Genomic DNA, 25438 nt, shown 5'->3' with positions numbered 1-25438 from the left:
GTTCCCATCGCACCACCCCCAGGTGGGCCACACCTAAACCTCAGGGCGGACGAAAGGCTTCCGGACAGAAAGAGGGAAAGTGGGGCCAGCTGCAGCCAAACCTTCGGCCAGAACAACTTCGCCCCAAAGCTCCACAGCCGCCTCTGCCCAATATGGTCAGAACGAGGTCACGTGGCCACCCCCAGCTGCATGGGGGCCTGGGAAAGTGGGTGCAGAGGTCACGTCAACCCTCACATCTCTTCCCCAGGCTTTAAGGGGTTTTCCTCTGCGGCCTGGCCTGCCCCTGGGGCTCCTCTCCATTTTCCCTGCATGTGCGCAGAGCCAGAAGTGCCCAAATGTCTGCCTGGTGTGGGGCCCCCACCTCCACCTGGGACTAACCGGGGTGCCCTTCACGCAGCAGAGCTCCCCAGGACCCAGGCCAGCGGCTGCTGCGGTGCCTCGCCTGTTTTTGCCCTCGGCCAGCCCTGCTGCCCACGCCCTGCCGCCTTCACTTCCCCTGCCCTGCCAGGGCTGCTCCTGGGGAACTCAGCCTAGGACGGGGGAGCGGGATTACCATGATGGGGTCGGCCAGTCACGCCCCATCGCCTGGGCTGGACATGTGCAAAACGGGGGTCCTGCTGGCTGGGCAATCACCGTGTCTGCAGCCACGGCTCATTACAGGAAGCATCAGAAAACACAGGTAGAGAAATGGGAACCCTCACACTGTGCTGGTGGAATATAAAATAGCACAGCCACCTTGAGAAACCCTCTGGCAGTTCCTCAAAAAGCTCAACACAAACTATAACGTGACCACATAGCCCAGCAATTCTAGTCATAGGTGTGTACTTGTGAGAAATGGAATCATGTCCACACAAAAACTCAAACACAAATGTTCCTAGCAGCATTATTCATAATGGAAAAATAGAAACAACCCAATGTCCACCAACAGGACATCAAATGGATAGACAAATGCAGTCTGCCCAGTAAACCCATATGACGAAACGTTGCTCAGCCTCAGAGGGGAAGGAAGTAGTGACACATGCTACAACATGCATGGACCTGGAAAATAGTATACTGAGGGAAAGACGCCAGACACCAATGGCCACATATCATCTAATCCCATTCATGTGAAATGCCCAGAATGGGAAACCCGCAGAGCCAGAAAGAAGAGTGGCTGCCAGGGGCCGAGGGGGCTGGGCTGGGGGGCAGGGGGTTGATGGCTAAAAGGTGCAGGGTTTCTCTTTGAAGTGATAAAAATGTTCTAAAATTGACTGGTGTTGGTTGCACAACTCTGTAAGTATACTAAAAGCCATTGACTTGTACACTTTAAGTGTGTGAATGATATGGTATGTGAACTATATCTCAATAAGGTTGTTACACACACACACACACAGAAGCAAAGAAGAGGAAGAAGGAAAACATCCCCAATTCCACCTATTCAGAGAGAGTTCGTACCCCAGGACTAGGATATACTTTAAGTTCCTTTTTTATTCACACATACATTTCATCAATCAATATATTACCGTCTGACAGTAGCCTGCTAAGGGATTTTAAGCAAGATAAATTATCAGCAAGAGTTATAAAGCAATACGTCCAATTTATTAGCAGCATCAACCCTAGTCCTGCCCCAGAGCAAGACTATCATTTGCCTATTTACTTTGCCCTGATTTGTCACCCCGATTACTCAACCCAGGGTTCTCCCACTGGCCAGGCAATTCTCCTAGCCCCATTTTGTAGCTAAGGCAACTGAGTAGAAGGTTCACTCACACCTATTCTGATCTCTTCCCAACTCCTAAGCTTGGGGGGCTTGTAGCTTCACGGGTGACAGAGTTAGGGGCTGCTGAGAGAGCCCATTCAGGCCTGGGCAGAGGGTGCACACATCAGATTTAGCCCAGAAACATCCATCCTGCTTAAAGGCAGAGGGTGAGACAACATGAGCTCGGGAGAACCTGGTAGGTCTCTTTGAGGGGTCCACGACACTGATTTGCTGCTATCCATGGGAAAAAAAAGCCGGGTGGGGGGTGGCAGGCCTGTTTGCACTCAGGGCACTTAGTGCAGCCAAGCTGAGCCGCACTGTTTAAACAGTCTCCCCAGCTCAGACACCCGTGCCGAGGAGGAGGGCAGGGCAGGCAGCAGGCTGGGCGCAGGTCCCGCGGCGCGTGCTCCTTGCCTGCTTCCCACCTTGCCCCCACAGCTAGCCCCCAAGGCCCTGGCACGGTCCTGGCCACGCCATGCCCAGGGCTGGACTCTGCGGCTGCTGGGGTGGCCGGGCGCTGCCCCTACTACTGGCCTACGTCTGCTACCTGCTCCTCGGTGCCACCGTCTTCCAGCTGCTGGAGAAGCAGGCAGAGGCCCAGTCCAGGTACGAGTTTCAGTTTGAGAAGCTGCGCTTCCTGGAGAACTACACCTGCCTGGACCAGCAGGCCCTGGAGCAGTTTGTGCAGGTGACGAAGGGGAACAATGTGGGTGTGGGGTGGAGAGTCTCGGGAAGGTGGGAGGAATGAGGGTTCTCATGGCAGGTCCAGAGCCACCACCCAGGGACTGATGCCCTGTTTGGAAGCAGAGAGAGGTGGGAAAAGAGCCTGGTAAGACCTAGGCCTGGATTCTGGCTCCAGGTGTGCGACTGGATCACTGTGCAACACTGAACAGGTCACTTAACCTCTCCAGACCCAGCGTCCTCACCTATAAGGCAAAGAGGGTAATCGTATCTTTGCTGCAGACATTTGACAGCAGATTAAAGGCATTCTCTAAGCCGGCGCTTGCATAAATGTGAACTGTGTGTCAGTGTTCTCAGTGCTGTCCAAATTTTCTTCCCCCACACTCCAGCGCTGCGACTCCCTCTGGCTTCTCGTGGGAGAAGGGACATGAGCCTGGGAACTGCAGGTGGGAGACACAGGTTAACATCAGGAGCGGCCACCAAGCTGGCCTTCCCCAGCCTCATTCCACCAGGAGCTGGGTTTGGTGGGCAGCGGCCAGGGTGACTGAGCCCCGCCATTGCTGCACCCATGGAGGACTCTCTCTTGGTGGCAGAGCGGGTCACCCCCTGCCTGGGCCCCTTCTGCTTCCCTCTCTCCCAGAAACAAGGCAAAATCAGGTGTCCTGGGGAAGGTGAATGTGTTTGAGACACGGTTGAGCAAGTGACAACACCCTCTGCAAAGGAACAGAGCAAGTGCAGAATCGTGATAATTGGTACTTATTGAGCATCTGCAATGTGCCTAAAACAGTGGGGAACAGGACCGTCATGGTACAGGTGTTTTCTCATAATACCTGTTACTATCAATAGCTCCAGTTTATAGAAGGGACCTGGGGCACAGAGAGGTGGAGTCTGTTGGCCAAGGCTGCGCAGTTACTGGTAGAGACAGAGCTGGCTTCACCACACAGACCAGCATAAGTGCCAGGGCCAGGACATAGCCTAGAGCAGCGGTTCGCAAAGTGTAACCAACCCCCAGTAGCATCACCTGGGAGCTTGTTCGAAATGCAAATGTGCGGGCCCCACCCCACCCCCCACCTACTGACTCCGACTCCAGGGCTGGGCGGTGGGCTCTGTGTTAACAAGCCCTCCAGGTGATGCTGAGGCCCCCTCAGGAGTGAGAACAGCTGGCCTAGAAGATAGTGTGTGGTCTGGGTGGTCAGAGAGAACTTTCTGGAGCTGAGAGAGACCTAGTCTGGCTCTTTCTTTCAGGAAATGAGTCCTCTGGCTTCAGGCTTCACTTTCTTGCTCCTTGGTGGACAGGGTTAGTTAGGCCAGGGCCACGGTACCCATATCGGGGTTGAGAAAGGTTCAGGAGCTTCCCAAAACTCCAGGGTATGGCAAAGGCCCGGGAGACCCTGAAACCTCCTCCTTCCTCAGCCCTGGGTTAGAGGCAAAAGCAGGAGCCAGAGGGCAGGGGAAGGATTTACAGAGATGGAGGGGACCTAACCAAGAAGGAGGGAGGCCACTGGCTTGCCTGCAGCCCCGAGGGGGCCTCCCCAGGGAAGACAGGACACCTCTTTCCCTGAGAGTCCTCAGCCTCAGGAGAGACCTTTGCTTGCCAGGGGGAGTCAAGCTGGTGGCAGAAGAATGCTGGGGTGAGATTCTTGGAGAACACACATTACTGTTGAAATCGCCCACATACCACACACACACAGCCATGAACAGTATTAAAAGCAGTATTTAACACTGATTCATGGCCGGGCGCGGTGGCTCACGCCTGTAATCCTAGCACTCTGGGAGGCCGAGGTGGGCAGATCGTTTGAGCTCAGGAGTTCGAGACCAGCCTGAGCAAGAGCGAGATCCCATCTCTACTAAAAATAGAAAGAAATTATATGGACAGCTAAAAATATATATAGAAAAAATTAGCCGGGCATGGTGGTGCATGCCTGTAGTCCCAGCTACTCGGGAGGCTGAGACAGGAGGATCCCTTGAGCCCAGGAGTTTGAGGTTGCTGTGAGCTAGGCTGACGCCACGGCACTCACTCTAGCCTGGGCAACAGAGTGAGACTTTGTCTCAAAAAACAAAACAAAACAAAACAAAACACTGATTCCATGAGGACGCATGGCCTGCCCAGGTTCACAAAACTGGGAAGTCTGCCTCTTTCTCTACTACGTGATTCCTAGAGAAGAGAACGCTGCTGCCCCGGCATCCACCCACCTGCTCTCAGCACCCACCGATGTCAAGGCCCTCCTCAGCGGGTAGAGAGCCTCAGGCTTGCCCCGGGGAGAGCCCAGGACTAGGGTGAGTGCCGCCCGCAGCGGGGAGGGTCTCCGGGGAACAGGTGTGTTAGGCAATGTTTGGCCCAGCCTCTCTGGGTGTGTGGGAAAGACAGAAAGGCCAAAGTCCACGTCTTAAGAGGCCAGTTCCTGCCAAAGTGAGGAGAAGCAGACAGCCTGTGACTGAGGCCGCCCAGACTGGCCCTGCCTACCAGGGCCACCCCACCCTGGCCAGAGCACACTCACCCAGCCAGTGGGAGATGGTTCCCACAGGAACTGGAAGCCGGACCTGCCGTGCCCCCCCCCACCCCCACCACCCCTTGCCTTTGGGGCTCTACCAGGTGACAAGGCTGTGCTGAAAGGGGAGAGGGTTGGGGGGCAAGGGAGGAGGGATCCCTGCCCATCTCCAAGAGGGCTGGGCCCAGGGATTGGGGGTGGGATGTGTTAGGTTCGAGCTTACAAAGCTTCAAGTTCAGTGAACACACGTGCAACATACAGTAGCCACACACACAACACATGTATACAACACACCATATACATACACCAGCCACTACACATGCACACACACATGCACATGCAACCTTCGTCCTGGCCTCGATGGAACTTCTCCTGCAGGCAAGGACTGGGGCTCCCTAGGGGGCAGCAAAGAGCAAGGCTGTCTGCTCACCTGGAATCTCAGCGAACAGAGGGTTCTCTGTCCCCCACCATCGGCCACAGACAAGGGTAGCCCCAAGGCTCCCCTGTGGTTCCCAAAGCCCATGTTCCCCAGAAAACCCTTCTGGGCACATCCAACCTGAAATCCCCCCATTGTTCTAACAGCCCACTCGTGTGTCATCCTCATGGCAGCCTCTCCCACTGGGGCCCCTCCTGAAGCATCCCCCATCTCACCTCCTTGGGCCCATTTCCCTCCAGCGTCCTGTGCTTACAGCCCTCACCGCAGTCAGCCTTGGCCAGTGGAACAGGCACTGGCTTGGAGACCAGTGACCTTGGGCAAGTCACTTAGCCAGTCTGAGCCTTCCTTTCCTTTCCCATGAAACGGGAACAACACTATCAAAGGGAATCATTAAATGAGATGACACAAATGCACCCTGCAAAGAGCGTGGTGACAGCTGGTGCTCAGTAACCATCAGCTCCCTCTTCCTCCCCTGCCGTGCCACCCCCCACAGGTCATCATGGAAGCCTGGGTGAAAGGTGTGAACCCCAAAGGCAACTCCACCAACCCCAGCAACTGGGACTTCGGCAGCAGTTTCTTCTTTGCAGGCACCGTCATCACCACCATAGGTAAAGGGTTGGGGTAGAGAAGGGCTGCCCCAAGGCCCCTGCTCAGTTTGGGCTTCCCAAAAACAGACGCTGAGACAGGGTGTGGTTTATCTAGGAGATGATTCAGGAAGCACAGGTAGGGAGTGGGCAAGTGAAACGGGGGGAAGAAGAAAATCAAGTTTGCCATAATGAGCAGGTAGCTGGTTTGGGTCACCAGACTCACTCTGCTTGAGACTCTCTCAGAGCCCACGTAGATCCTGTCCTCAGAACAGTCCCAGCAAAGGACAAGAATGAGGGGCTGTGTGGCTACCAACTTCCGCACTCACTGGCTGGGAGCTGATCCTGAGTGTACTAACTTTCCAGCATTTCGAACCTGCCCAGAGGCCAGGAACACTCCTGCAGCCACAGAAATCTCTCAGCTAGAGAGACATGAGGGCGGTGGGGGGCGGGGTGTCGTTTATATACAGGAACTGTCCACCAAAGCTGCAGGGCATATCCCCAGTGTTCAAGGGGACAGGGCACTGACAGCATCTGCCACACCCCCTCGGCCAGAAAACCCACTCCATCCCACCCCCAGGCTCCTTCTAACCCAGGTCTTCCCGGTCCATTCAATTAAGTCCAGTTCCACACACTGTCCTTGAACTCAGGTGACATTCCAGGTAGAGTGATGGAGTGGGAGGGGGCAGATAGAAGCTTAGATCAGACCCAGCCTTGGCCCCCAATCCAATAAAGAGGGATACAGTAAGTACAGCAAAAACAATCATATAAGGCAAAGTAGATAATTAGATAGGAATGACACAAAACTATGGGGAATCATACCCAGTAGGGAGGAAGAGAGTGGCAGTCAGGAGGGCTTCGTGGAGGCAGTGTCATTTGAGATGGGCCTTCAAAAATAAGTAGGATTCCTACAAATAAAAATCATTCTAGCAGAGTTCATGGGCTTCCCTACCTCCCCGCAGAGGTGGCAGAAGACAACCTCTGTTAGAGTCTGGGGAGCAGGAGTGGATGCAGTTCTGGACTCTCCCTTCCCCGTATTTGCACACTCCCCCTTCCCTTGCAGGATATGGGAACCTGGCGCCCAGCACGGAGGCAGGTCAGGTCTTCTGTGTCTTCTATGCCCTGGTGGGCATCCCACTCAATGTGGTCTTCCTCAACCACCTGGGCACAGGGCTGCGTGCCCACCTGGCCACCCTCGAGAGGTGGGAGGACCAGCCCAGGCGCTCCCAGGTACAGCTGCTCCCTCCCTTGCAGCCCTGCTGTGACAGATCAGTTGCAGGTTGAGTCCTCTAGAACGGTCGTCCCCAAGCTTTTTGGTACCAGGGACTGGTTTCATGGAAGAAAATTTTTCCACAGACTGTGGGAGTGAAGGGGTGATGTGAGGCCCATTTCCTAATAGCCCGGAGGTCTAGAAGTAGATGTTGAGACAGAGTTTGGCATGCAAGGTGTTGGAGGTAGGCACCTGTGGACAAGAATGGGCAGATGCAGGATTGGACGGAGGGAGGAGTTGAATTCTGATGCGGCTGGACAAAGGCTTGGGCTCGAGGAGCTCTGCAGCACGTGTGGGCCATCGGGGTTGTCCCCCAGTGCCTGAACCAGCTAGGCTTTAATACCGCGCAATCAGGCACCAGGTATGGCCTTCCCAGGAAGAATGTGCCCTTGGCCAGGTGGTTCCCTGCAGCCGAAGAGCACCCTTTAGGAGCTGGCAGCTGGCCAACAGTCCTCCTTTGAAGGGGCATCTGGGCAGTGCATCTCTGTGGTCATCACAGAGCCCCAACCTCCTTTCATGCAGTAGAAAACAAGCTCCAGGCCACCCAGCACGGCCCAGTGCCCACCCTGACCAGCCCCTCATAGGCCAGAGGCATGCTAGAAGGGCAGGGTACAAGAGTAATCTGGGACAGTTCAACGACAGTCCTCTATCCCAAATATGAGTCCCCAGGGGGGCTGCTCAAGTGTGACCCCAAGCCCGAAGCAGTCTCCAAATCCCTCCTTGCCCCACTACCACAGTCCCTCTGCCCAATCCTTTCCCAGGGCGGGGCAAGATCACTCGTACAGAGGTAACGTGCACACTCCCGCCCCGAGGGCTGCAGAGCAGGGAGGGGCCCAGCTTCACGCAGCCCTACTCCCAAGTCCGCCACAGACCCCCGACCCCACGCAACCCAGGAGCCCTTCAAGTGGACTCAGAGGCAGACTCCCTCCCTCACAGCTCCTGCAGGTCCTGGGCCTGGCTGTGTTCCTGATCGTGGGGACACTGGTCATCCTCATCTTCCCACCCTTGGTCTTCAGCCACGTGGAGGGCTGGAGCTTCAGCGAGGGCTTCTACTTTGCTTTCATCACACTCAGCACCATCGGCTTCGGGGACTATGTTGTGGGTGAGAACAAGATAGTCACGTATCTCAGGCTGGGGGGGCCCACTGGGATTCAGGGGATGGAGAGGTGTCAGCTGAAGATAACTACTGACAGTCACACAGCTCTGGTTATTCTGAGGCCACTTCAGATTCTCAGCAACATCCTCGGAAGGCTCTGGTCTGGGACCCATTGCCATTTCCCCCAGGGACCTCCACTGCCAGTCCTATTTAGGAAGAGGGAGAGGTCCGGGCTGGTGAGGGCCCTTATGCAACCTGGGGTGGTTGTGCCCTCAGACCCCTGGCATTAATTCTGTCCCTTTCCGTGGCAGGCACGGACCCCAGCAAGCATTACATCTCAGTGTACCGGAGCCTGGCGGCCATCTGGATCCTCCTGGGCCTGGCGTGGCTGGCACTGATCCTCCCACTGGGGCCACTGCTTCTGCACAGGTGCTCCCAGCTCTGGCTGCTCAGCAGGGGCCTCGGCCCCAAGGACAGAGGTCCTGACCCTGACAGGCTCCCCAGACCTCAGAAGATCTCCATCTCCGCATGAGGCCCCTGACTGGCCCCAGCAGACCCTCCCATCCTCCCCAGCCCACCCTATCTGCCTTCTGGATTCCTGCTCTGCCACCTTCCCTCCCCACCCCCTCACTTCTCAGCCAGGACTGGTCTCAGGAGCGCTCCAGAGAAAGGACACAGGTGTGCCCAAGAAAGTAACAGAAGAGAGAGGCAGAGAGGAGATCAAAGACATATGTGTGTGGATTGAGGCATGCACCCTCATCCCAGAGCCCCTGCCACCCCTTCGCCTCAAGGGTAACCTGGAAAAGTCAAATCCAACATGGGTCACTGTGGCCAGATCTCCATTCCCAGGAGAGTTTATATAGACAACAAAGGGTGACTTCATTTTTGCCTCCTTTGATATGTGCACAGTGTGCATTTGCCAAGCCCCCACTATGTGCAAGCACTGTGCCAGGCTCTGAGAACACAGTAGCAGAAGCTCCTGCCCTTGGTGTGTCTTTAGTCGTGTGGGAGGACTAGAGAGGCAGCCCCAAGACAGCACCCAAGATGCTATCATAGGAACAGACCCAGGGAGATGATGAGAGCCCAAGGGAGTGGCTGTCAGGGGGCTGGGCACAGACTTTGGGACAATCTTAGTGAAAACAGGATATCTGCCCTCAGGAAGCTCTCCACTGAGGGGCAGGCAGGCAGCCTCTCAAAGCTTGCCAGCTCCTCTGCCTCGAGGTCTAGGGCTGAACAGGGCTTAGGACCTCTTGGGCATCACCCACCCCTACCATTTTCCTGGACGTGGCCTCACCTGCCCCCCACAGGGCACCCCCTTGACCTCATCACTCCCTCTGGGCACCTGCCTTCTTAACCTTTCCAGACACCCCCTGGGAAGACAGAGAGCCAGTGAATCCCAGGAGCCTTCCAGAAAATGAGTTCCATGGAGATCTGACCTCCCTTAGGAATGTGCTCTCCCGGCCTGGCCTTTCTGCTGCCAGATTGCAACATCTGTGGCCAGAAGGAGAGATTTAGACCAGTCCATCCCACAGTCCAATCTCACTAAGAACTGGAAACTCTGTCCCTGACCTTCCCCACCACCCAACAGCAAGAAGGCCTGTGGGTGGTTGCATGCTCTGGACAGGACTAAAGCGAGGCTGTGCAGCAGAGGAGGCTCCAGGCAGGAGACCCAGGCAAGGATCTACCGCAGCAGGAGGGATCCAATTTACACCCCAGGACTTCCTCACATCCAAGAGAAGACTCTTCACACACTCTGGACCCTTCCTCCATTCTGGGTGCAGGAGGGACTTAGGGGGCATTCTCAGAAGCAGGGAAAGGACAAGCCCCTTGGTTAAGGCTCCCCTTGCCTCCCAAGCTCATGGGCAAGTTGCAATCAGCTGGGGTCCTTCCTTGGGGGCACACAAAGGAAAGAACAGTGGGAGATCCAGGGAGGACGGCACAGACAGCAAGCCCTTGGAGATAGCCCCAGAGTCCAAGGACTTAAGCAGGGGCCCTAAGACAATAAACTTGGCCTCCACTTTCTCTTCCCCTTGAGTGTGGTTTCAAGAGTCCCTCCTACTGTTCGCTGCAGGAAATGCTGGGGGGCTCTGGGCCCCTTCCCTGTTAGCGCTTGTGGTCACCCAGCAGCCCTCTCGTTCCTGGCCTGGGCCTGGGGGGGTGGGCATTCCACACACATTTGAGGCGGAGCCAGATGCCCGCACTCAGAGCCTCTTTTTGTCCCTGGAATTGGATCCCAAGGCAAGGTGGGACAGGGTTGTCCCCTCTGCAGGGGGGAAATTGCCCAGGGAGGCGTTTGCTAGAGGAGAGGCCAGCTGGGCTCCTGGTCCTTCCTTTCTGCCCCAGTCCTGGTCCACGGCTCCCTGCCTCTCCCGCCATGTACCAACCGCGAGCCCGGGCGGCGCCCAAGGGCAGGGTCCAGCGCTGCCCGCTGCCTACCACCTGTCTCCTGCTGCTCGCCTACCTGGCTTACCTGGCGCTGGGCACGGGCGTGTTCTGGGCGCTGGAGGGCCGCGCGGCGCAGGACTCCAGCCGCAGCTTCCAGCGCGAGAAGTGGGAGCTGTTGCGGAACTTCACCTGTCTGGACGGCCCGGCGCTGGACTCGCTGATCCGGGTCAGGGGCGAGCGTGGCTGGCGCTGGCGCGGTGGGACGGGGAACGTGGGTGTACCGGCCGAGGGCGAGAGGGCCCGCCAGGCCCCAGACGGGGAACCGCCGGGAGCACACACGCGGGCACGACGGGGCGGCGTTTCCGCGCGGGGGCCTGGAGGGCGGGGCGGCACCCCCACGGAAAGGACCCCAGCTCTAGCGACAGTGCTGCACCGCACCGTGCTCCGAGTCCTCCTCTGGGGGGCGAGAGGGCAACACTGTCCCCGTCAGGAGACAGATGCGGGGCGCAAACGTCCGAATTTGGGGACGACTACAGGGGCGCGCCTCCCTGAGTCGGAAGCCCGCAGGGCCGACCAGGTCGAGCCAGAACGAGGAAAGGGAGCATTTGGTCCGCTGGCGGGAGGTGGCAGGTCGCACCGGGACGCGCAGCGCTGTGTTGGGGTCAGACACAAGGCGAAGAATGGAGGGGCACACCTGGCCCCTTCCAGGTCGGGAACCCGGGCGCGAATCTGCGAACTGGGGGCGAGGACCGCAGGGGCGCTGGCGGGGGGCTAAGGACCAGCAAGACCGAGGGCACGACCACCGCAGGAGCCCGGGGGGGAAGGGCGCACCTGTTTTCAAGGGCGAGAGGACAGGCCGAAGCGCACTGCCTGGGCAGGCGCCGCGGACCCGGGTTAGAGAAGGGGAGGGCGGGCGCAGGCCGCTCTTGGGCAGAGCGCGCTTTGCTCCAAGTCTTCGGGCACCCAGGGCTGGGTGCACCGCGCCAGCCACGAAGGCCGGAAAGGGCTCAATGCGCGGGTGGGAGAGGAGGCAGAGGTCTCCCAGGACCGACCCCTCAGAGGGTGGGGACTCAGCGGGCAGAGCAGGCAGGGGAGGGTTCTTGGGGCGGGGCATCCCGGATGGATGGAGGTCTCTTCCGACCCAAGCGACGCCAGACTGGCAGCTGCTCGATTTGGCGGATGCATTAACGTCCCAGGCCCTGGCTCAGTGCCCAAACCCCTTCCTCCGTGAGCCCAGAACCCGGGCCTAGACAGCTGCGCGCCAGCCCTGAACCCCTGCCTTGCAGTCCCGTTGGCTCCTCCGCAGAGGAAGCCAGGCCTTGTGACCCAGGCTCTCCAGCCCAAAGCCAGTGCGCAGAAGGTAGCAGGGAAATGTGTCAGGGTGGGAAGGGACCGAGAGTGGAGAGGAGGTGGCGTTCTGAACTCTCGAACTAGACCGATTTGGCAGGGTCTGGAGCTAGGCGGGGTATAATCCATCTCTGCTTGGGATCTAAAGTGATTCCTCCATCCCACCCCCCACCTGCAAACTTCTGCAAATATTAGTACATCAGCTTGGCCCTGCTGCTGAGGCTGTCTGACACGCGCGTTGCCAAGGTGGTGAACTGCAAGGTGCCTGGGCCCGGGAAGATGACTATGATGATGATATTAGTAATAGTAAATGCTTCTGTGCAGCACTGTGCCTAGTGTCTTACCCATACTAACTCGGTTCGTGCTCACCTCCCTCACAGATAGGTACTCTTACTATCATTCCCTTTTTAGAGGTGAAGAAACTGAGGCTCAGACAGGTTAAGTGGGAATACAGGCTATACGGCCCCAAGCTGGGGCCATGAGCCACCATGAGTACTGCTTCTGGGTGGACCTGTGCCCCACCGGGCTCTGTAGGCTTCCCTCCAACCCCCTCCTGCTCCATCCCCACCTCACCCTCTTCCCCAACCCTCCTGTGGCTTCAGCCATCGCCAGGAATGAGGATGTGGCGTCCAGCCCAGATCTTCCCTCTGAGAACCAGACATGTTCATGCAACTTCTCAAATTCCTCAAGGCCAAGAGCAAGCAGTCCTCCTCCTCCCAGCCCTGCTCCTTCACCTGTTCCAAGTCTCTGACATTTGTTCCATGTCCACACACCCTCTCGATCCTCTGGGATGGCTCCCTCCCAGCCCATATGCTGCCTGTACCAAATGGGGCCAGAGGCCTGGACTTCTGAACATCTCCTCTCTGTTCCTCTGAAACACTCCATGCCAGCATGCAGGGCAGGCCCTCTGTCACTCACCCCTGCAGCAGTCTAGCCCTTCTGATCTGACAAACTGCCATACTGCCAGCTGCCACAGGGCAGACAAACCTGACCCTGCCTCCCCTTGGCTCAGTGACCTTAGATGAGGCCTGTGACTCCAACCGTGGCACAGCAGAGCCAAGCACAGCTTGGCCCGGATCACCTGTCAGTCTCCTGAGTCTAGGAGTCTAGACTCCTCACCTGCCAGCCTCTGCTGCTGCTGTCCCACCTACCTAGGTGTTCTTCCACCAGAAGCAATCCCGTCTGGCCCTCAGGGAAGATCCCACGAAAACGTCCTCTCCTCCATGAAGCCTCTGCTCCTACCCCCATGAGAATGAACACTTTTCTCCCCCGTATTCCTACACCATGACAACGACAGCAACTGCTAACATTTACCACGTGCAGGCTACTGCTCTGTCTTTACACATGGTACCTCATTTAACCCTCACAGCAACTCTATGAAGCAGGTATTATTAGAATTCCCATTTTATAGGTAAGGAAACTGAGGCAGAGGGAAGCTGAGTAACTTCCCCCGGACTGTGCAGCTGTACTGCCTCCTTAATGCCCAATGCGGCATTGAGCACATCACATTAGAGTTAGTTAAGTTTATCCCTATACCACTGAGAGCTGAGGTCATGTCTCTGTTATCTTCGTGTCCCCTAAAAGCAGCACGTGTCATGCCTGGCCTAGTGCTTGTTGCGGGAGAGGGAGTGCGCAGGGGAGGAGAGGAGTGGTTGGTCTACTGGCTGGTGAGCTATCAGACCCCATCCTGACCTGGGCGCTGGCGTGAAGGGAGGGGAGGGAGCTGTCCGCATGGGGGCTGCCCTGGAATCCCTGGCTGGAGGGGCAGGGCCTCCCTGCGCTGGCCAGGCTGGGAGGGAAGAGTGATTGTGCGGACTGTGCGTGAGTGTGTGTGTGCTGGGGTGCAGGGACACAGTCACCCCACAGAGCCTGGTGGTCACTGCAGGCTGTCCCCCAGGACATCGTGGAAGCCTACAAAAACGGGGCCAGCCTCCTCAGCAACACCACCGGCATGGGGCGCTGGGAGTTCGTGGGCTCCTTCTTCTTCTCCGTGTCCACCATCACCACCATCGGTAAGGGCGGGGTGGGCCAGGTGGATGGGGCTGGGGCGGGTGGCCTCTCCCCGAGGGGCGGTGGGGTGGCCGTCCTTTGGCAGGGTTTCCTGGGCCTCACGAACCCACACATCGTACTGTGTGTGACAGTGCAGCGTGGACACCGCCTGGGAACAGAGTCCTGGGCCTCCCCACAGACCTGCTGCATCGGTTTCTGCATTTTACGCGGATTCCCAGGCGGTTCATGTGCCATGCTCAGGCTTGAGGGGCACTGCTCTAGGGGACTCTGCCTCACACAGAGGTCTCCAGGCAAAGCAAGAAAGATGCCTCTGGGCGCTACAAGTGTCCCGTCTCCTCAGCCCAGCCCACCCAACACTGAGCCCGGGGTGGTGGCGGGCAGAGGAGAGGAGAAAGTTGGAAAGGAGGAAGAGGCAGAAACCCAAAGAAAGAGCCTCTAGACACCCTATTCTCAGTCCCCGGGGTGGGGGGGGGGGGCGGCCACCCATCCCCCTGCCTGCAGACAAGGGCAGGCCACTCTCAGAGACCTCTCCTCCGCTCACGGAAGCCCCCATGCCCCATCGCCATCTTCCCCACACACAGGGACACCTGGGCTCGCCCTGCCCCGCAGAACAGCTGAGACAGAACTTGTCCCAGGAGGGTGCTTGGGGGCTGCTGTGAGGAGAAGAAGAGCAGGCTAGATCCCCGCAGCTCTGGAACCCAGGAACTGATGCAGGGCGGCCCCCACCCCCAGCGCCCGTCCCCCTGCACCAGCCCCTGCATGACCCCGGCCTCACCAGCAGGTGGCAGGCTGACACCACCGGTGACTCGCGCTACCGCCTCCCAGCGCCGGGCGCGGCTGGATCCTGTCGCCAGGACACCACACCCCAGCCTCTGTCCTCCCCAGGGTGGGGTGAGGCAAGAGCATCCACAGGACTCTCCATCTAGTCTTGATCAGCCGGTGCTCCTTGGGAGCGATCTCAGGCTGCGCAGGAGCTGGGCAACGCTCGGGACACGCGTGCCTGGGAGGCCCCCAACTCCACGGACCCGAGCCCGGGGAAGGACTGGCAGGACTGTGCTTTTTCACCGTGACATCCCCAGGGTCTAAAACAAGGCCCAGCACACAGTGGGTGCTTGATAAACGCTGCCCTGTTGAGGAATTCCATTAAATATGCACTTGAACAGCGTGTATTGAGTTCCAGGGCATCAGGGATCTTGAAGCACAGTTACTGTGGGCCGGGCCTCCCAAATGTGTGGGGACCTTTACTCTGTGACCCCCACAGCTCCCACACCCTCTGCCCCAGGCCTGTGCCTCCGGCCCACCAAGTTCAGAGTCTCCGGCCTGTCTCTTCCCATCTCTGCTGTTCCCAGCCTGGACTGTTCCCCTGCTCCTTCCTCTCCACTCAATTTCCGCCACCCCTGAGGGGGAGGAGGGCAGAGGAAGGAGGGCCCTGCCCCACTGCACCCACAGTACAATAGGATACACCCGAGGCCTTCCTGTACCAGCCACTGTGCTGGGCACTTTGGCATTTGAGATCTCAATTTGTCCATATGGCAACCTCCAAGGATAGGTCTTACTATTTTTATGTCACAGATGGGGAAACTGAGGCACCGACATGCTGTGCAACTTCCCCAAGGTCATATAGCTGCTGAGCAGCAGAGTTGGGATTTGAAACCCAGCTAGGGGCCCGCGCTGCTGTTTCCAATAGTGTCTGCCCTTGGAGGGTTTACAAGATGGGGCGGGAATTCTAAGCAGCAAGGAGATAGCCATTGTGGGCTGAACAATAGGGGAGCTCATGATCCTGTGATTCTCACGCCCACACACACACCTACACACATATGCACACACACACACATACACATGCATGCACGCACAGGGAGGGAACTCAGAGCAGGAGGGGCAGGGAGACAGGGCACATCTGGGACACCACAAGGGAAAGAAGGGGTATCTGAGAGGCACAGCAGAGGGCAGCCTCTTTGGCAACCCCGTCGCCCTGGGGCAGCACCCTGTAAGGGCTGTGCTTTCCAAGCCCCGAAATGAAACAGGGTCTGACAGGCACACAGATACTTCTGGGCCAGGAGGATGGGCCTGACACAGAAAGCATTCATCATCTATAAACCGCATCCCTGGCTTGCTTATTCGTTCACTCATTTGTCCATTGATTCATTCAACAAATAAATTGAGTCGCTCCTGTGCACCAGAGTGTTCTAGGTGCTGAGCATGCAACAGTAACCAAAACTCGCAAGCCCTGCCCTCGGGGAGCTGGCATTCTAGCGAGAGGGGACATGCAGTAAACAAACAGATGTGTGGATAATAATCAGTGGTGGGAGGTGTTTAGAGGAAAGTAAAGCCAGTTAAGAGGGTCTCATAGTGATGGGGGCTACTGTAGATGGGGTGGCCATGGAAGGACTCACTGATACAGTAACATTGAAGCAGGGACATGAGCAAAGTAAGGGAGCAAGCTCCTCAGACATCTGAGGAGAGACCCTCCTGCCAGCAAGTGCAAAGGCCCTGGGGCAGGACTGTGACTGGTGTGTTTGGGGAGTAGTAAGAAGGTCCAGGTGGCTGGAGAGAGTTGGAAACGAGGGCTGAGTGCAGAGAGAGTGCAGAGGAGCCCAGTCATGCAAGACTTGCAGGGTGCCCGGAGCTCCTAGCAAGTACAGAGGGACAGTCGGGAGACATGCTAAGTGAGAGGTGGCGTGGACAGGGCTGTGGCTACCCAGCATTCAACAGGTCGGTGAGGGCTTCACTGATGTCCACAGATTTTGCTGACCTGAGGGATGACTGAGAATGATGGGGAGGAGAAAAACCCCTTTCATGTCAGCCATAGCAAGCTGCAGGCCTCTGGGGGCTCCTCCCAGAGCTGGAATCTAGGTGCCACCATCCCACTGGTGAGAACGGAATGAAAGAACCCCAGAGACAGAGGATGAAACTTGGGAGGGACCCACAGCTGGAGGAGAGAGGGATGGAAATCAAGGGGTTTTCCTCACCCTAGATGCCACCAGAAAGCAGAACCCCCTTCGTTAGAAGGGGACACCTACAAAGGCCAGCATGGGGAGAAGCATGGGGACTCAGGAGGCCTCTGAGGTCCTCAGACCAGAAGCCAGGTCAGTGGAGTTCCACCATTCCTCCATTCGTTCGTGCCACAAACATTTATTTAGCACTTCATGTACACTAGATGCTTGAGGGCTCACAGTCCCATCTACAGCACACCTTCATTTCCTCCTTTCATCCCCACAACACTCCATAGGTGGATGTCAGCATCCCCATTTTACAGACAAGAAAACAGAGGCTCCAAAAAGTCAAGCCGCTTACCCAAGGTCCCTCAGCCTGCAAGGGGCAGAGCTGGGATTCAAACCTGGGGAGTGCATTAGACTCCAAAGCCCATGCTCTGGACTCGTACTGCACTGGCTTCTCTCAGGACCCGTCAGTGAGGTGGGCTGGGCGGGGGGTGCGGTGCGTAAACGGCCAGTTTCAATATAGTACAGGTGAGTGCAGGGAGTGTGAGTGCACCGACCCCATCTGAGGGAGCAGGAATGTTAGGCAATGATCTGGGGCAGGGTGGGAGGCATTTGTTCACGTACTCACACATTCATTCATGTATGTCCTCATTCATTCATTCATTCACTCAGCATTCATACTTGTCCTTATTCAGCACACCTGTGGGGTAAGCACCTGCTAAGGGTCAGGTCTTGTGCCAGTTGTTGGGGATGTCAAGATGGTTAAGACCCAGCCCTGCTCTTGAGGGGCTCACCATACTCGAAGGAGGCAGACACGGACACAAATCACTCCCACCCAGTGTAGTTCCCCCCAGCCGGGGCAGAGCGCTGGGGAGCCCTGGAGGAGGAGCCGCTCCACGGGAGAGTGGGACTCTGGAAGGGGCATTTATAGGTGGGCAAGAGGGGACACCCACTCTTCATAGTGGAAGAATCATGTTCCACGGCACAGAGCCACGAGAGGGCCTGGGGGCTCCACGGGGCAGGAGTGTGACGGGGGTGGGAAAGCTGGGGCACAGGCGGGGCTCAGAGAGAGGCTGGGTGAGAGTTTGGACTGTCCCCGCAGGCATGAGACTAAGGGAGGGTTATAACCTGGGTAATGGTCCCATCAGGTTTGCATTTTAGAGAGATGAGACCGCGGTAGTGACCAAGGAGGTCGGAGACAGAGGTGGAGGAGACAGAATGTGTGGGCTGACAGAATCCTTTGTGAATATCTCATGCTCCCCCAGCCCCCTGCCCTCTCTTCCCCCTCCCTCGGGTCAGCCGATGCTCCATCCTCTGCCTCCCACCCACTCAGGGCTTGGGCAGGGAGCCCAGGCGTGTCACTCTGGGTCCTCCAGGAATCCGAAATCAAGACGGAATTAGATGTGCAAGAGATACATTGGGTGGGGGACTTCAAAGGATGAAGGGGCAGGAATAGATGGCAAGAGCCTCGGGCTGCAAGAGGGTCTGAACCTGTGAAAGGAGAGAGGAAAGGAAGGAGGCTCCTGGCCAGGCCTTGGGAGCCCTGAGCAAAGGTTGCCTGTGAGGGGAGGTCTGCCCGGGGCAGGGACAGCCGCTTTAGTGCCCCACCATGCCCGGCCGTGGCTGGGAGCAGCCCACAGACAGCGTGGCCTCAGCGTGGATCCCCAGGGTGCAGCAGCTGGAGGCTGTCCCCTCCCTGTCTCCCGCATCCCTCTGCCCACCCAGAGAGGCAGGAAATGAAGACAGGAAAGATGAGACCCTCACACGCAGTGGGTTCAAGCCCATGCAAGCTGCTTAGCCTCCCAGAGCTTCTCCCTCAGACCGGGAAACTGGCCCATCATCCCGATTTGCGAGGGTGGCTGTGAGGGTGCACTGGGGGAGAAGCGCACAGGGCCTCTGCCCTCTGCACAGCACCTGGCACGGGAAAGCACGGGCGTGGCGAGGACCAGCTGCCCATCCTGAGTGGGTTGGAAGGAGGGCTGGGGGGTCGGCCGGGGGTGGGGAGCGTGGGGGGAGTGGGCAGGGCCGTCTGGACAGGCCCCTGAGTGCCCCCTCTCCCCGCAGGCTATGGCAACCTGAGCCCCCACACAATGGCCGCCCGACTCTTCTGCATCGTCTTTGCCCTCGTGGGGATCCCGCTCAACCTCGTGGTGCTCAACCGCCTGGGCCACCTCATGCAGCAGGGAGTGCACCGCTGCACCCGCAGGCTGGGGGGCACTGGGCGGGTGAGGGCTGCTGGAGCTGGGGTGGGCTCCTTCGGGGATGAGGGCTGCCGTGGGAGGCTGGGTCACTGGTGGGGAGGGGGGAGCAGGGGTTACTAATGGGGGTGGGATGGGATTGGGGGGTCCCTGCCCAGAGTGGGGTCCTGGGTAATAAAGGGGCGTCGGTGGTGGAGATAGCGGGGGCCTGGGAGACAGGAAGGGTACAGGCTCTTGGCTGGAAACCTGGAGAACAGAAACCAGGTGAAGGGGGCCCCGGGCAGCCCCCCTCTTCCTGGGGGAAAGCTCTAGCTGCCCAGCACGACACCCCAGGCTGTCTGCTCCCTCGGCCCCCAGGTGCTGGCAGAGGCCATGGGGGCGGGGAGCTGAGGCACCGTGCCACTGTCCGCACACACAGGACCCCAGCAAGGCGCGGTGGCTGGCGGGCTCCAGTGCCCTCCTCTCAGGCCTCCTGCTCTTCCTGCTGCTGCCCCCGCTGCTCTTCTCCCACATGGAGGGCTGGAGCTACATCGAGGGCTTCTACTACGCTTTCATCACGCTCAGCACCGTGGGCTTCGGCGACTACGTGATCGGTGAGAGCCCCGGCGGGTGGCTGGCGGGAGGGACGGTCCAGAGATCCAGCTGCCTCCACCTCCCGCTCACCTGCGCCTGCGGTCCGGAGACACAGCCCTGCCCGCCTGTGCTGTGTGATGGGCCGAGGTCGCTCCTGCGCTGAGAGGTCCTCACCTGGCCGCAGGCCAACCTATTGTGCTTAGAGCCCTCCAGATAAGGGGAGTCCCTGACCTCCCGCCCCTGTCCGTCCTTGCCCCATGTCCCCGCCTCCCCACTTCACTCCCCCACTCCGTGGAGCGCCAGCCCATCCCACGGCTCCTGGGCTGGAGGTCACAGCCCTCCGGGTCAGGTGGCAGAGTCCGGAAGACTCATGAAACACCTGCCTCACCTGGAGCCCTGTTGGAAAACGATTGGCAGCTAAATTCTGCGTGCCAGCCAGGACAGAAGGGAAGGGCCCCAGGGTCCAGAGGACCCAAGGCAGGGTTTAATCAGTGGTCACTGCCCCACGTAGGCAAGACAAGGGCCCCAGAAGCCACTAACCTTGCATAATAAAGCTAGCATGGATGCCCAGCAGGTGGCAGTGGAGGGACATCCTGTGCGGTGGCAGGGGTGGCTGAGCCAGGCCAGCGTCATCATCCCCCTCTTCTCCCACCCCTGAAGGTTCATGGTACAGCGGTGGCACTACCACCGCGCTGGCCTCAGGGGGCTTTGCACCCCACCTCTGACCCCGTGGCCCTAAAGTGGGGAGGAGGCCTTGCTCCTCCTCACCCCTTCAACAACAGACCCATCCTGGAATACTGAAGGGAAGTTTTACCAAAGAAACGGTCAGCTAACTCAGCAGGCAACCTAGAGTGATGGTCGGTCATCCCCCCCATTCTACTGAGGAGGAAGCTGAAGCTCAGAGACGCCAAGCCATCTGCCCAAGATTGCACGGCTCTGAAATACGAATTCTGATCTATTTGACTCCAAAATTCATACCCTTTCCAGACTGCCTAAAATGTCCCTGCTCTGGGTCTCAGTGTCCTTGTCTGTAAAATGAGGTGATTGCTAAGACCCTTCAGTGCTTTCTAGCCTCTGTGTGCAAGGAACCCTTCCTGAACCTCTCCTTCCCCACGAAGACAGACCTGGTGCTAGGGGTCTCATGCTACGGCCTTCCTGATCTCCCCAGTCTTGGGAGGAGGGCTCTTGTTCTGGAAGGAGCTCCTTCTACCTGGGGCATGTTCCCATCTTTACTCTCAGAGTAGAGAGAGGTGTCTGAGAAAGCTAAGCCCTGCTGCTCCAAGGGCCACATCTGCCCCCTTCACAGCTCAGAGAATGATTCTTGGATGTGTCTTCTCTTCTCTATTCTCACTGTCATTTCCCTTGTCCAGGCAAGGCTGTGGCATACAGTTGCACAGGTTGGGCACTGCGTAACACTATAGGTTTGCCATTCACACAGAGCATAATGAAGATGGCACCCATGGAGTTGTAGAGCCCTCTATCCTTGTCCCCCCCTTGGCTCTCATGACCTTTAAAAATTATAAATGCTATCATGTCACCTGCCTGGCTCTTCTAAAAACCTTCATTGTTTTCCCATAGTTTTAGGATGGAGTCCAAAATCCATAACTAGGCCCCTGAGGGCCCGGCCTCCCTCTCCAGTCTGAGCTCTCTCCCTTCCACACTGCATTCCAGCCACCATAAATACCAGAAATACTGTTCTGGCCGGCTGTAGCAGCTTCCACCCAGGGCCATGCGGTCTGACAAGTCCTGCAGCAGCCTCCCCAGGAAGCTGGCCTGGGGAAGCCAATGTGGGGTGGTGGGAATCTCCGTGAGGATGTCCTGAGGCCTGGCAGTCCCCTGTGGCAGAGCAGGGCAGGGCAGGGCAGAGGGAGGAGGGGGCAGCCCTCTCTAGACATGGGCACTGGAAATGGGAGGAAAGGCCTCAGCCAGCATCAAGGAAAAGGCGGTGACTTCGCACAGCCAGTCTACGAGGAGGGCTGATCAGGGTCCTTGCCACCCTGTGAGCCCCCCACTGGGAGCAGCAGGGTGGGAACAGGCCTCCAGAGCCCCTGCCAGTACACCCTGACTGGCGAGACCTGGTCCACCGCAAGGGCCCTTTAAGGCCAGAGGGGCTGCCCAGGCAGACCACCGCTGCCCAGAGGCCCCTCCACCGCGTCTCCAGAGATTAGCTGCCCACTCTGCGTCCCTCCGCAGCCATTGCAGTGCCTCATGGCAAGTGGCTACACTGACAGCCCCACTGCTTCATCTGCACATAAGGGCTCTTCCTTATACAGATGGGGAAACTGAGGCCCAGAGAAGGGAAGGGAGTTGAATAAGAATAAGGTCATGAGCGGGCAAGTCAGGGCAAGTCTAGGATAAACTCCCAAGCTAGGGTCCCCACACCACTCATGTTCTGGAATCTTCCACACCTATTCCTCAAATCTCTGAGCTTTCCTTGTCCTCCAGCAACAGGGTCGACTCCTTCCTCTGATGGGAATGCTGAGGTCCCCCCCCTGGCCACTGGGCGTGGGCAGGCACAGGGCGCTGTCTTCACAGCCTCCATCCGCCCGAAGGCCGTGGCCGGAGCAGCGCCAGGTCTCAGCCGCCTGCTCCTCCCGGCCCACAGCCCTCGCTGTCCCCAATTGCATTTGCGGCTCAGTGCGCCTTGCCAGCTGCCAGGTCTCCTGCCACTTGTGATGTCAGCTAAAAAAATGAAATAAAGGAGGAGATGGACGCCTCCTCCCCTCTGTGACCAGGCGCAAGCCAAGCCAGCGGGTGGCAGGGCCAGGGAGCTGGCTCGCCACTGATCTCATTTGGGACCGTCAGCGGCATCGGAATCGTGGCCCCATAACCCAATCAGCCTAATCCAATCCCAGCTCCTCCCCACAGCAGAGGTCAGCTCCAGACTGCAGCCTCACCCCCAGTGGGGGTCCAAGCGAGGGGCCGTCCTGTGGGGCCTGGATAGAGAGGCCGTGTCTGGGGCCAGCAGGACAGGAGGAGCGGTAGACAGGAGGGGGCAGGGCGCCGAGGCAGAAAGGGCGGTGGAGGAAATAGAAGGGCAGATCTCCACCCTTTGAGGGATCCCAGTCTGATGAGGGAGGCGAGACAGACCCCCAGGGAGGGAACTAAGTCACAGAGAGAGCGAGCCTTGGCAAGAGTTATCTGAGACACAGCGACCCGTCTGCCCTTCCCAGCCATTATTATCCAGATGGACTGCACTGTGCTGGGGCATGATGGGAGTAAAACAATCAACCGGCCACGGTCCTGGGCACTGTCAGCCCGGGCACTGTAGCTGCATCAGCCCGTGTGGTCCCCAGCAGTCGCAGGAGGAGGACCCTTACTGTGTCCACCTTACAGCCGAGGGAGTAACCTGCGGGACGAGGGGAGGTCACCAGGCCAAGAGGAATTGGAAGTGAAGAGCATTCGGAACGGAGGGGACAGCAAGTACAAAGGTCCTGAGGCAGGAAGGATGACTGATGTGGAAATGGGGAAAGAGTGGCGGGGCAGTCAGAGGGCGAGGTGTGCTGCAGAGGTAAGTCTTTGGAACTGCATCCTAAAAGCCACGGGAGCAATTATATTCCCCCGTGGCAATTTCCCAGGAGAGGGGTGTTCAGACAGATGGCGATCACATGCTCCTAAGAACTGAGGCAGGACACACACCCAGCCGTTTGCCCGCTCTTCCTAAACCCCTTGGCTCCAGCAAGCTGCCTCCTTGCAGATGTGAGAGAACCAAACAGAGAGACAGGCAAACGGTAGAGCAGGCGTCAGAGTCTCCTGGGGGCGTGTTCAGGTACAGACTGCTGGGCCCGCCCCAGGGTCTCTGAGTGAGAAGGTCTGCAGAGGGGACCCCGTCATGTGCATCTCTGACAAGCTCTCAGATGACACTGATGCTGCTGGTCCAGGGATCACACTGTCCCGCTGGGACAGAGCATAAACAGAGTCCCTCAGAGAGACAAAGAGGAAATTTAGCTTCCAAGCCCAAGCACCAATCCAGAGAGGCTTCCTGGACTCCTAGGGAGGTGACCATGAGACCCGGAAGCAGATCAGTGTGGATGTCCCATGTTCTGTCCTGCTTACCCCTCAGCTTGCTCAGGTGACTCAGCCATGCATGCCCCCTTCCATTTGGGGAATGTGGCCCTGACTTTGCCAGGCCTCCATCCTCTGCTCTTCCCCAGGGATGAACCCCTCTCGGTGGTACCCGCTGTGGTACAAGAACATGGTGTCCCTGTGGATTCTCTTTGGGATGGCGTGGCTGGCCCTGATCATCAAACTGATCCTCTCCCTGCTGGAGACCCCAGGAGGGGCGTGTTCCTGCTATCACCACAGCTCCAGGGAGGATTTCAAGTCCCGAAGCTGGCGGCAAGGCCCAGATGGGGAGCCGGAGTCCCACTCCCCACAGCAAGGCTGCTGTCTAGAGGGGCCTATGGGAATCATACAGCATCTGGAACCTTCTACTCAGGTTGCACACTGTGGCAAGGACAGATAGTTTACTCCAGTATTTGCTCAATCTTCCTCCTCAGTAACAAGACCTCTCATTTTAAGCTTGGCACATGACGACCCAGACTAAAGACTACATGTTCCATCCTCCCTGGAGGCTAGGTGCAGCTATATGATTAAATTCTTCCCAATAACACATACAGAGAAATATCCTGTGTGACATGGAATGTGACTTTCAGGTCGAGCAAGGCATTCCCCTTTTCCCACTTCCTTACTCTAACTGGCTGCAATGCTGATATGGTGGCTGGAGCTCTGGCAGCCACATTGTGCCATGAGGTAGAGGCCATGTTTGTGATTGGTGGCATAATAAGATAGAAAAAGCCTAGATCCCTGATGACCCCAGAGCCATCATAACAAACCTGACTGGACTGAATACCACCAGCTTTCATTTATGTGAGAGAGAAATAAACATCTTATTTAAGACACTGTTATTTGGGTTTTTCTGTCACTCATCACCAAACCTAATTCTAATTGACATACACACCCAGAGACAAAGAGAGCTTCTGAGACTGGAGCCTACACAGAGGGAAACCACCCCCTCCCCAAGTGAGTTTGTCTAGGGCTGGTGGTGAGAATGGACAGAGGACTGGACTGCTGGCCCCCATAACTTCAGGGACCCTCCAGGTAAACTCACTCAAGATTTACTGATAACACTCAGGACTGATACACCAGCAGGTGGCTGGTCCCAGTTCAGCTGCTGAAGCCTTGCTCATTCACACCACAGGAGAGCCTGGGGCAGGCCAGTGGGCTCCTCCTGCCCCGCTGCGTTTGAAGGCTCCAGCCACAGTTTGCAGAGCCAGGTGGGTTTGAGGAGGCCACTTCTGTTTGCAGAGCGTCTCACCTTGAGCATTTCTGTCTCTCACCCAGGGTTGCAACTAAGGCAGCATATGATGTAGTGGTCCCCACCACACACACCTACACACCCAGGTCCTGCAGCCCAGCCAGCACCTGAGGGTCACCCAGGGCAGCTGCCTTCTTGCCCTCAGTGGGCACCCGTGACTGTTCCCTCCACCCATTCTATGGGTGGCATCACAGGGACCCAGGGAGCTCCATGTGGCCCTTCCCTGAGGACAAACCCCTCAGCCTTGGAGCCCTCCTGGAACTGGCTCAGGGACAGCCTTTTGGCAGTGAAGCAGTGAGGCTGTTACACCATCCCGCTTGCACCACCCGGCCTAAGTGGACCAAGGCCAAACCCAGCAGCAACACCAGGGAGTAAACA

General features: G+C 57.8%; 2 protein-coding genes across 7 annotated transcripts; both read left to right on the top strand.

Annotated features, from left to right (window-relative positions):
• The first annotated feature begins 2117 nt into the window (after positions 1 to 2117).
• On the top strand, positions 2118 to 10335 carry KCNK16 (potassium two pore domain channel subfamily K member 16). 3 transcript variants are annotated; one of them, XM_069488696.1, is made up of 6 exons: positions 2118 to 2423; positions 5835 to 5949; positions 6989 to 7155; positions 8132 to 8297; positions 8603 to 8743; positions 9916 to 10335. In XM_069488696.1, exons 1-6 carry the CDS (start codon positions 2211 to 2213, stop codon positions 10323 to 10325), a joined length of 1212 nt encoding a protein of 403 aa, XP_069344797.1. In that variant the 5' UTR covers positions 2118 to 2210; the 3' UTR covers positions 10326 to 10335. The 3 variants fall into 3 exon arrangements, with proteins under 3 accessions (XP_069344797.1, XP_069344798.1, XP_069344800.1); XM_069488697.1 differs by lacking the exon at positions 8603 to 8743; XM_069488699.1 differs by having other exon boundaries at positions 8603 to 9990.
• Positions 10336 to 10398: 63 nt separating this feature from the next.
• On the top strand, positions 10399 to 24618 carry KCNK17 (potassium two pore domain channel subfamily K member 17). 4 transcript variants are annotated; one of them, XM_069488700.1, is made up of 5 exons: positions 10399 to 10902; positions 13921 to 14035; positions 19037 to 19197; positions 19589 to 19763; positions 23898 to 24618. In XM_069488700.1, the coding sequence occupies exons 1-5, from the start codon at positions 10483 to 10485 to the stop codon at positions 24206 to 24208; spliced, it is 1182 nt and encodes a 393-aa protein (XP_069344801.1). In that variant the 5' UTR covers positions 10399 to 10482; the 3' UTR covers positions 24209 to 24618. The 4 variants fall into 4 exon arrangements, with proteins under 4 accessions (XP_069344801.1, XP_069344803.1, XP_069344802.1 ...); XM_069488702.1 differs by lacking the exon at positions 23898 to 24618 and adding an exon at positions 23423 to 23891; XM_069488701.1 differs by lacking the exon at positions 23898 to 24618 and adding an exon at positions 23080 to 23891.
• The last annotated feature ends 820 nt before the right edge of the window (positions 24619 to 25438 follow it).

Source organism: Eulemur rufifrons, chromosome 15 (assembly GCF_041146395.1).
Source record: "Eulemur rufifrons isolate Redbay chromosome 15, OSU_ERuf_1, whole genome shotgun sequence".
In the NCBI taxonomy this organism is placed as follows: domain Eukaryota; kingdom Metazoa; phylum Chordata; class Mammalia; order Primates; family Lemuridae; genus Eulemur; species Eulemur rufifrons.
This window is presented reverse-complemented; position numbering and strand designations above follow the sequence as displayed.

What these genes read in the sequence shown, in the direction of transcription:
- KCNK16 (XM_069488696.1), top strand. Translation starts at nt 2,211, where the DNA reads ATGCCCAGGGCTGGACTCTGCGGCTGCTGGGGTGGCCGGGCGCTGCCC. An exon ending in ACCAGCCCAGGCGCTCCCAG is followed by an intron (nt 7,156 to 8,131) that starts GTACAGCTGCTC and finishes CCTCCCTCACAG; the next exon opens with CTCCTGCAGGTCCTGGGCCT. An exon ending in CTCCCAGCTCTGGCTGCTCA is followed by an intron (nt 8,744 to 9,915) that starts GCAGGGGCCTCG and finishes TGCTCTGGACAG; the next exon opens with GACTAAAGCGAGGCTGTGCA.
- KCNK17 (XM_069488700.1), top strand. Translation starts at nt 10,483, where the DNA reads ATGCCCGCACTCAGAGCCTCTTTTTGTCCCTGGAATTGGATCCCAAGG. An exon ending in GTCCACCATCACCACCATCG is followed by an intron (nt 14,036 to 19,036) that starts GTAAGGGCGGGG and finishes CTCTCCCCGCAG; the next exon opens with GCTATGGCAACCTGAGCCCC. An exon ending in CTTCGGCGACTACGTGATCG is followed by an intron (nt 19,764 to 23,897) that starts GTGAGAGCCCCG and finishes GCTCTTCCCCAG; the next exon opens with GGATGAACCCCTCTCGGTGG.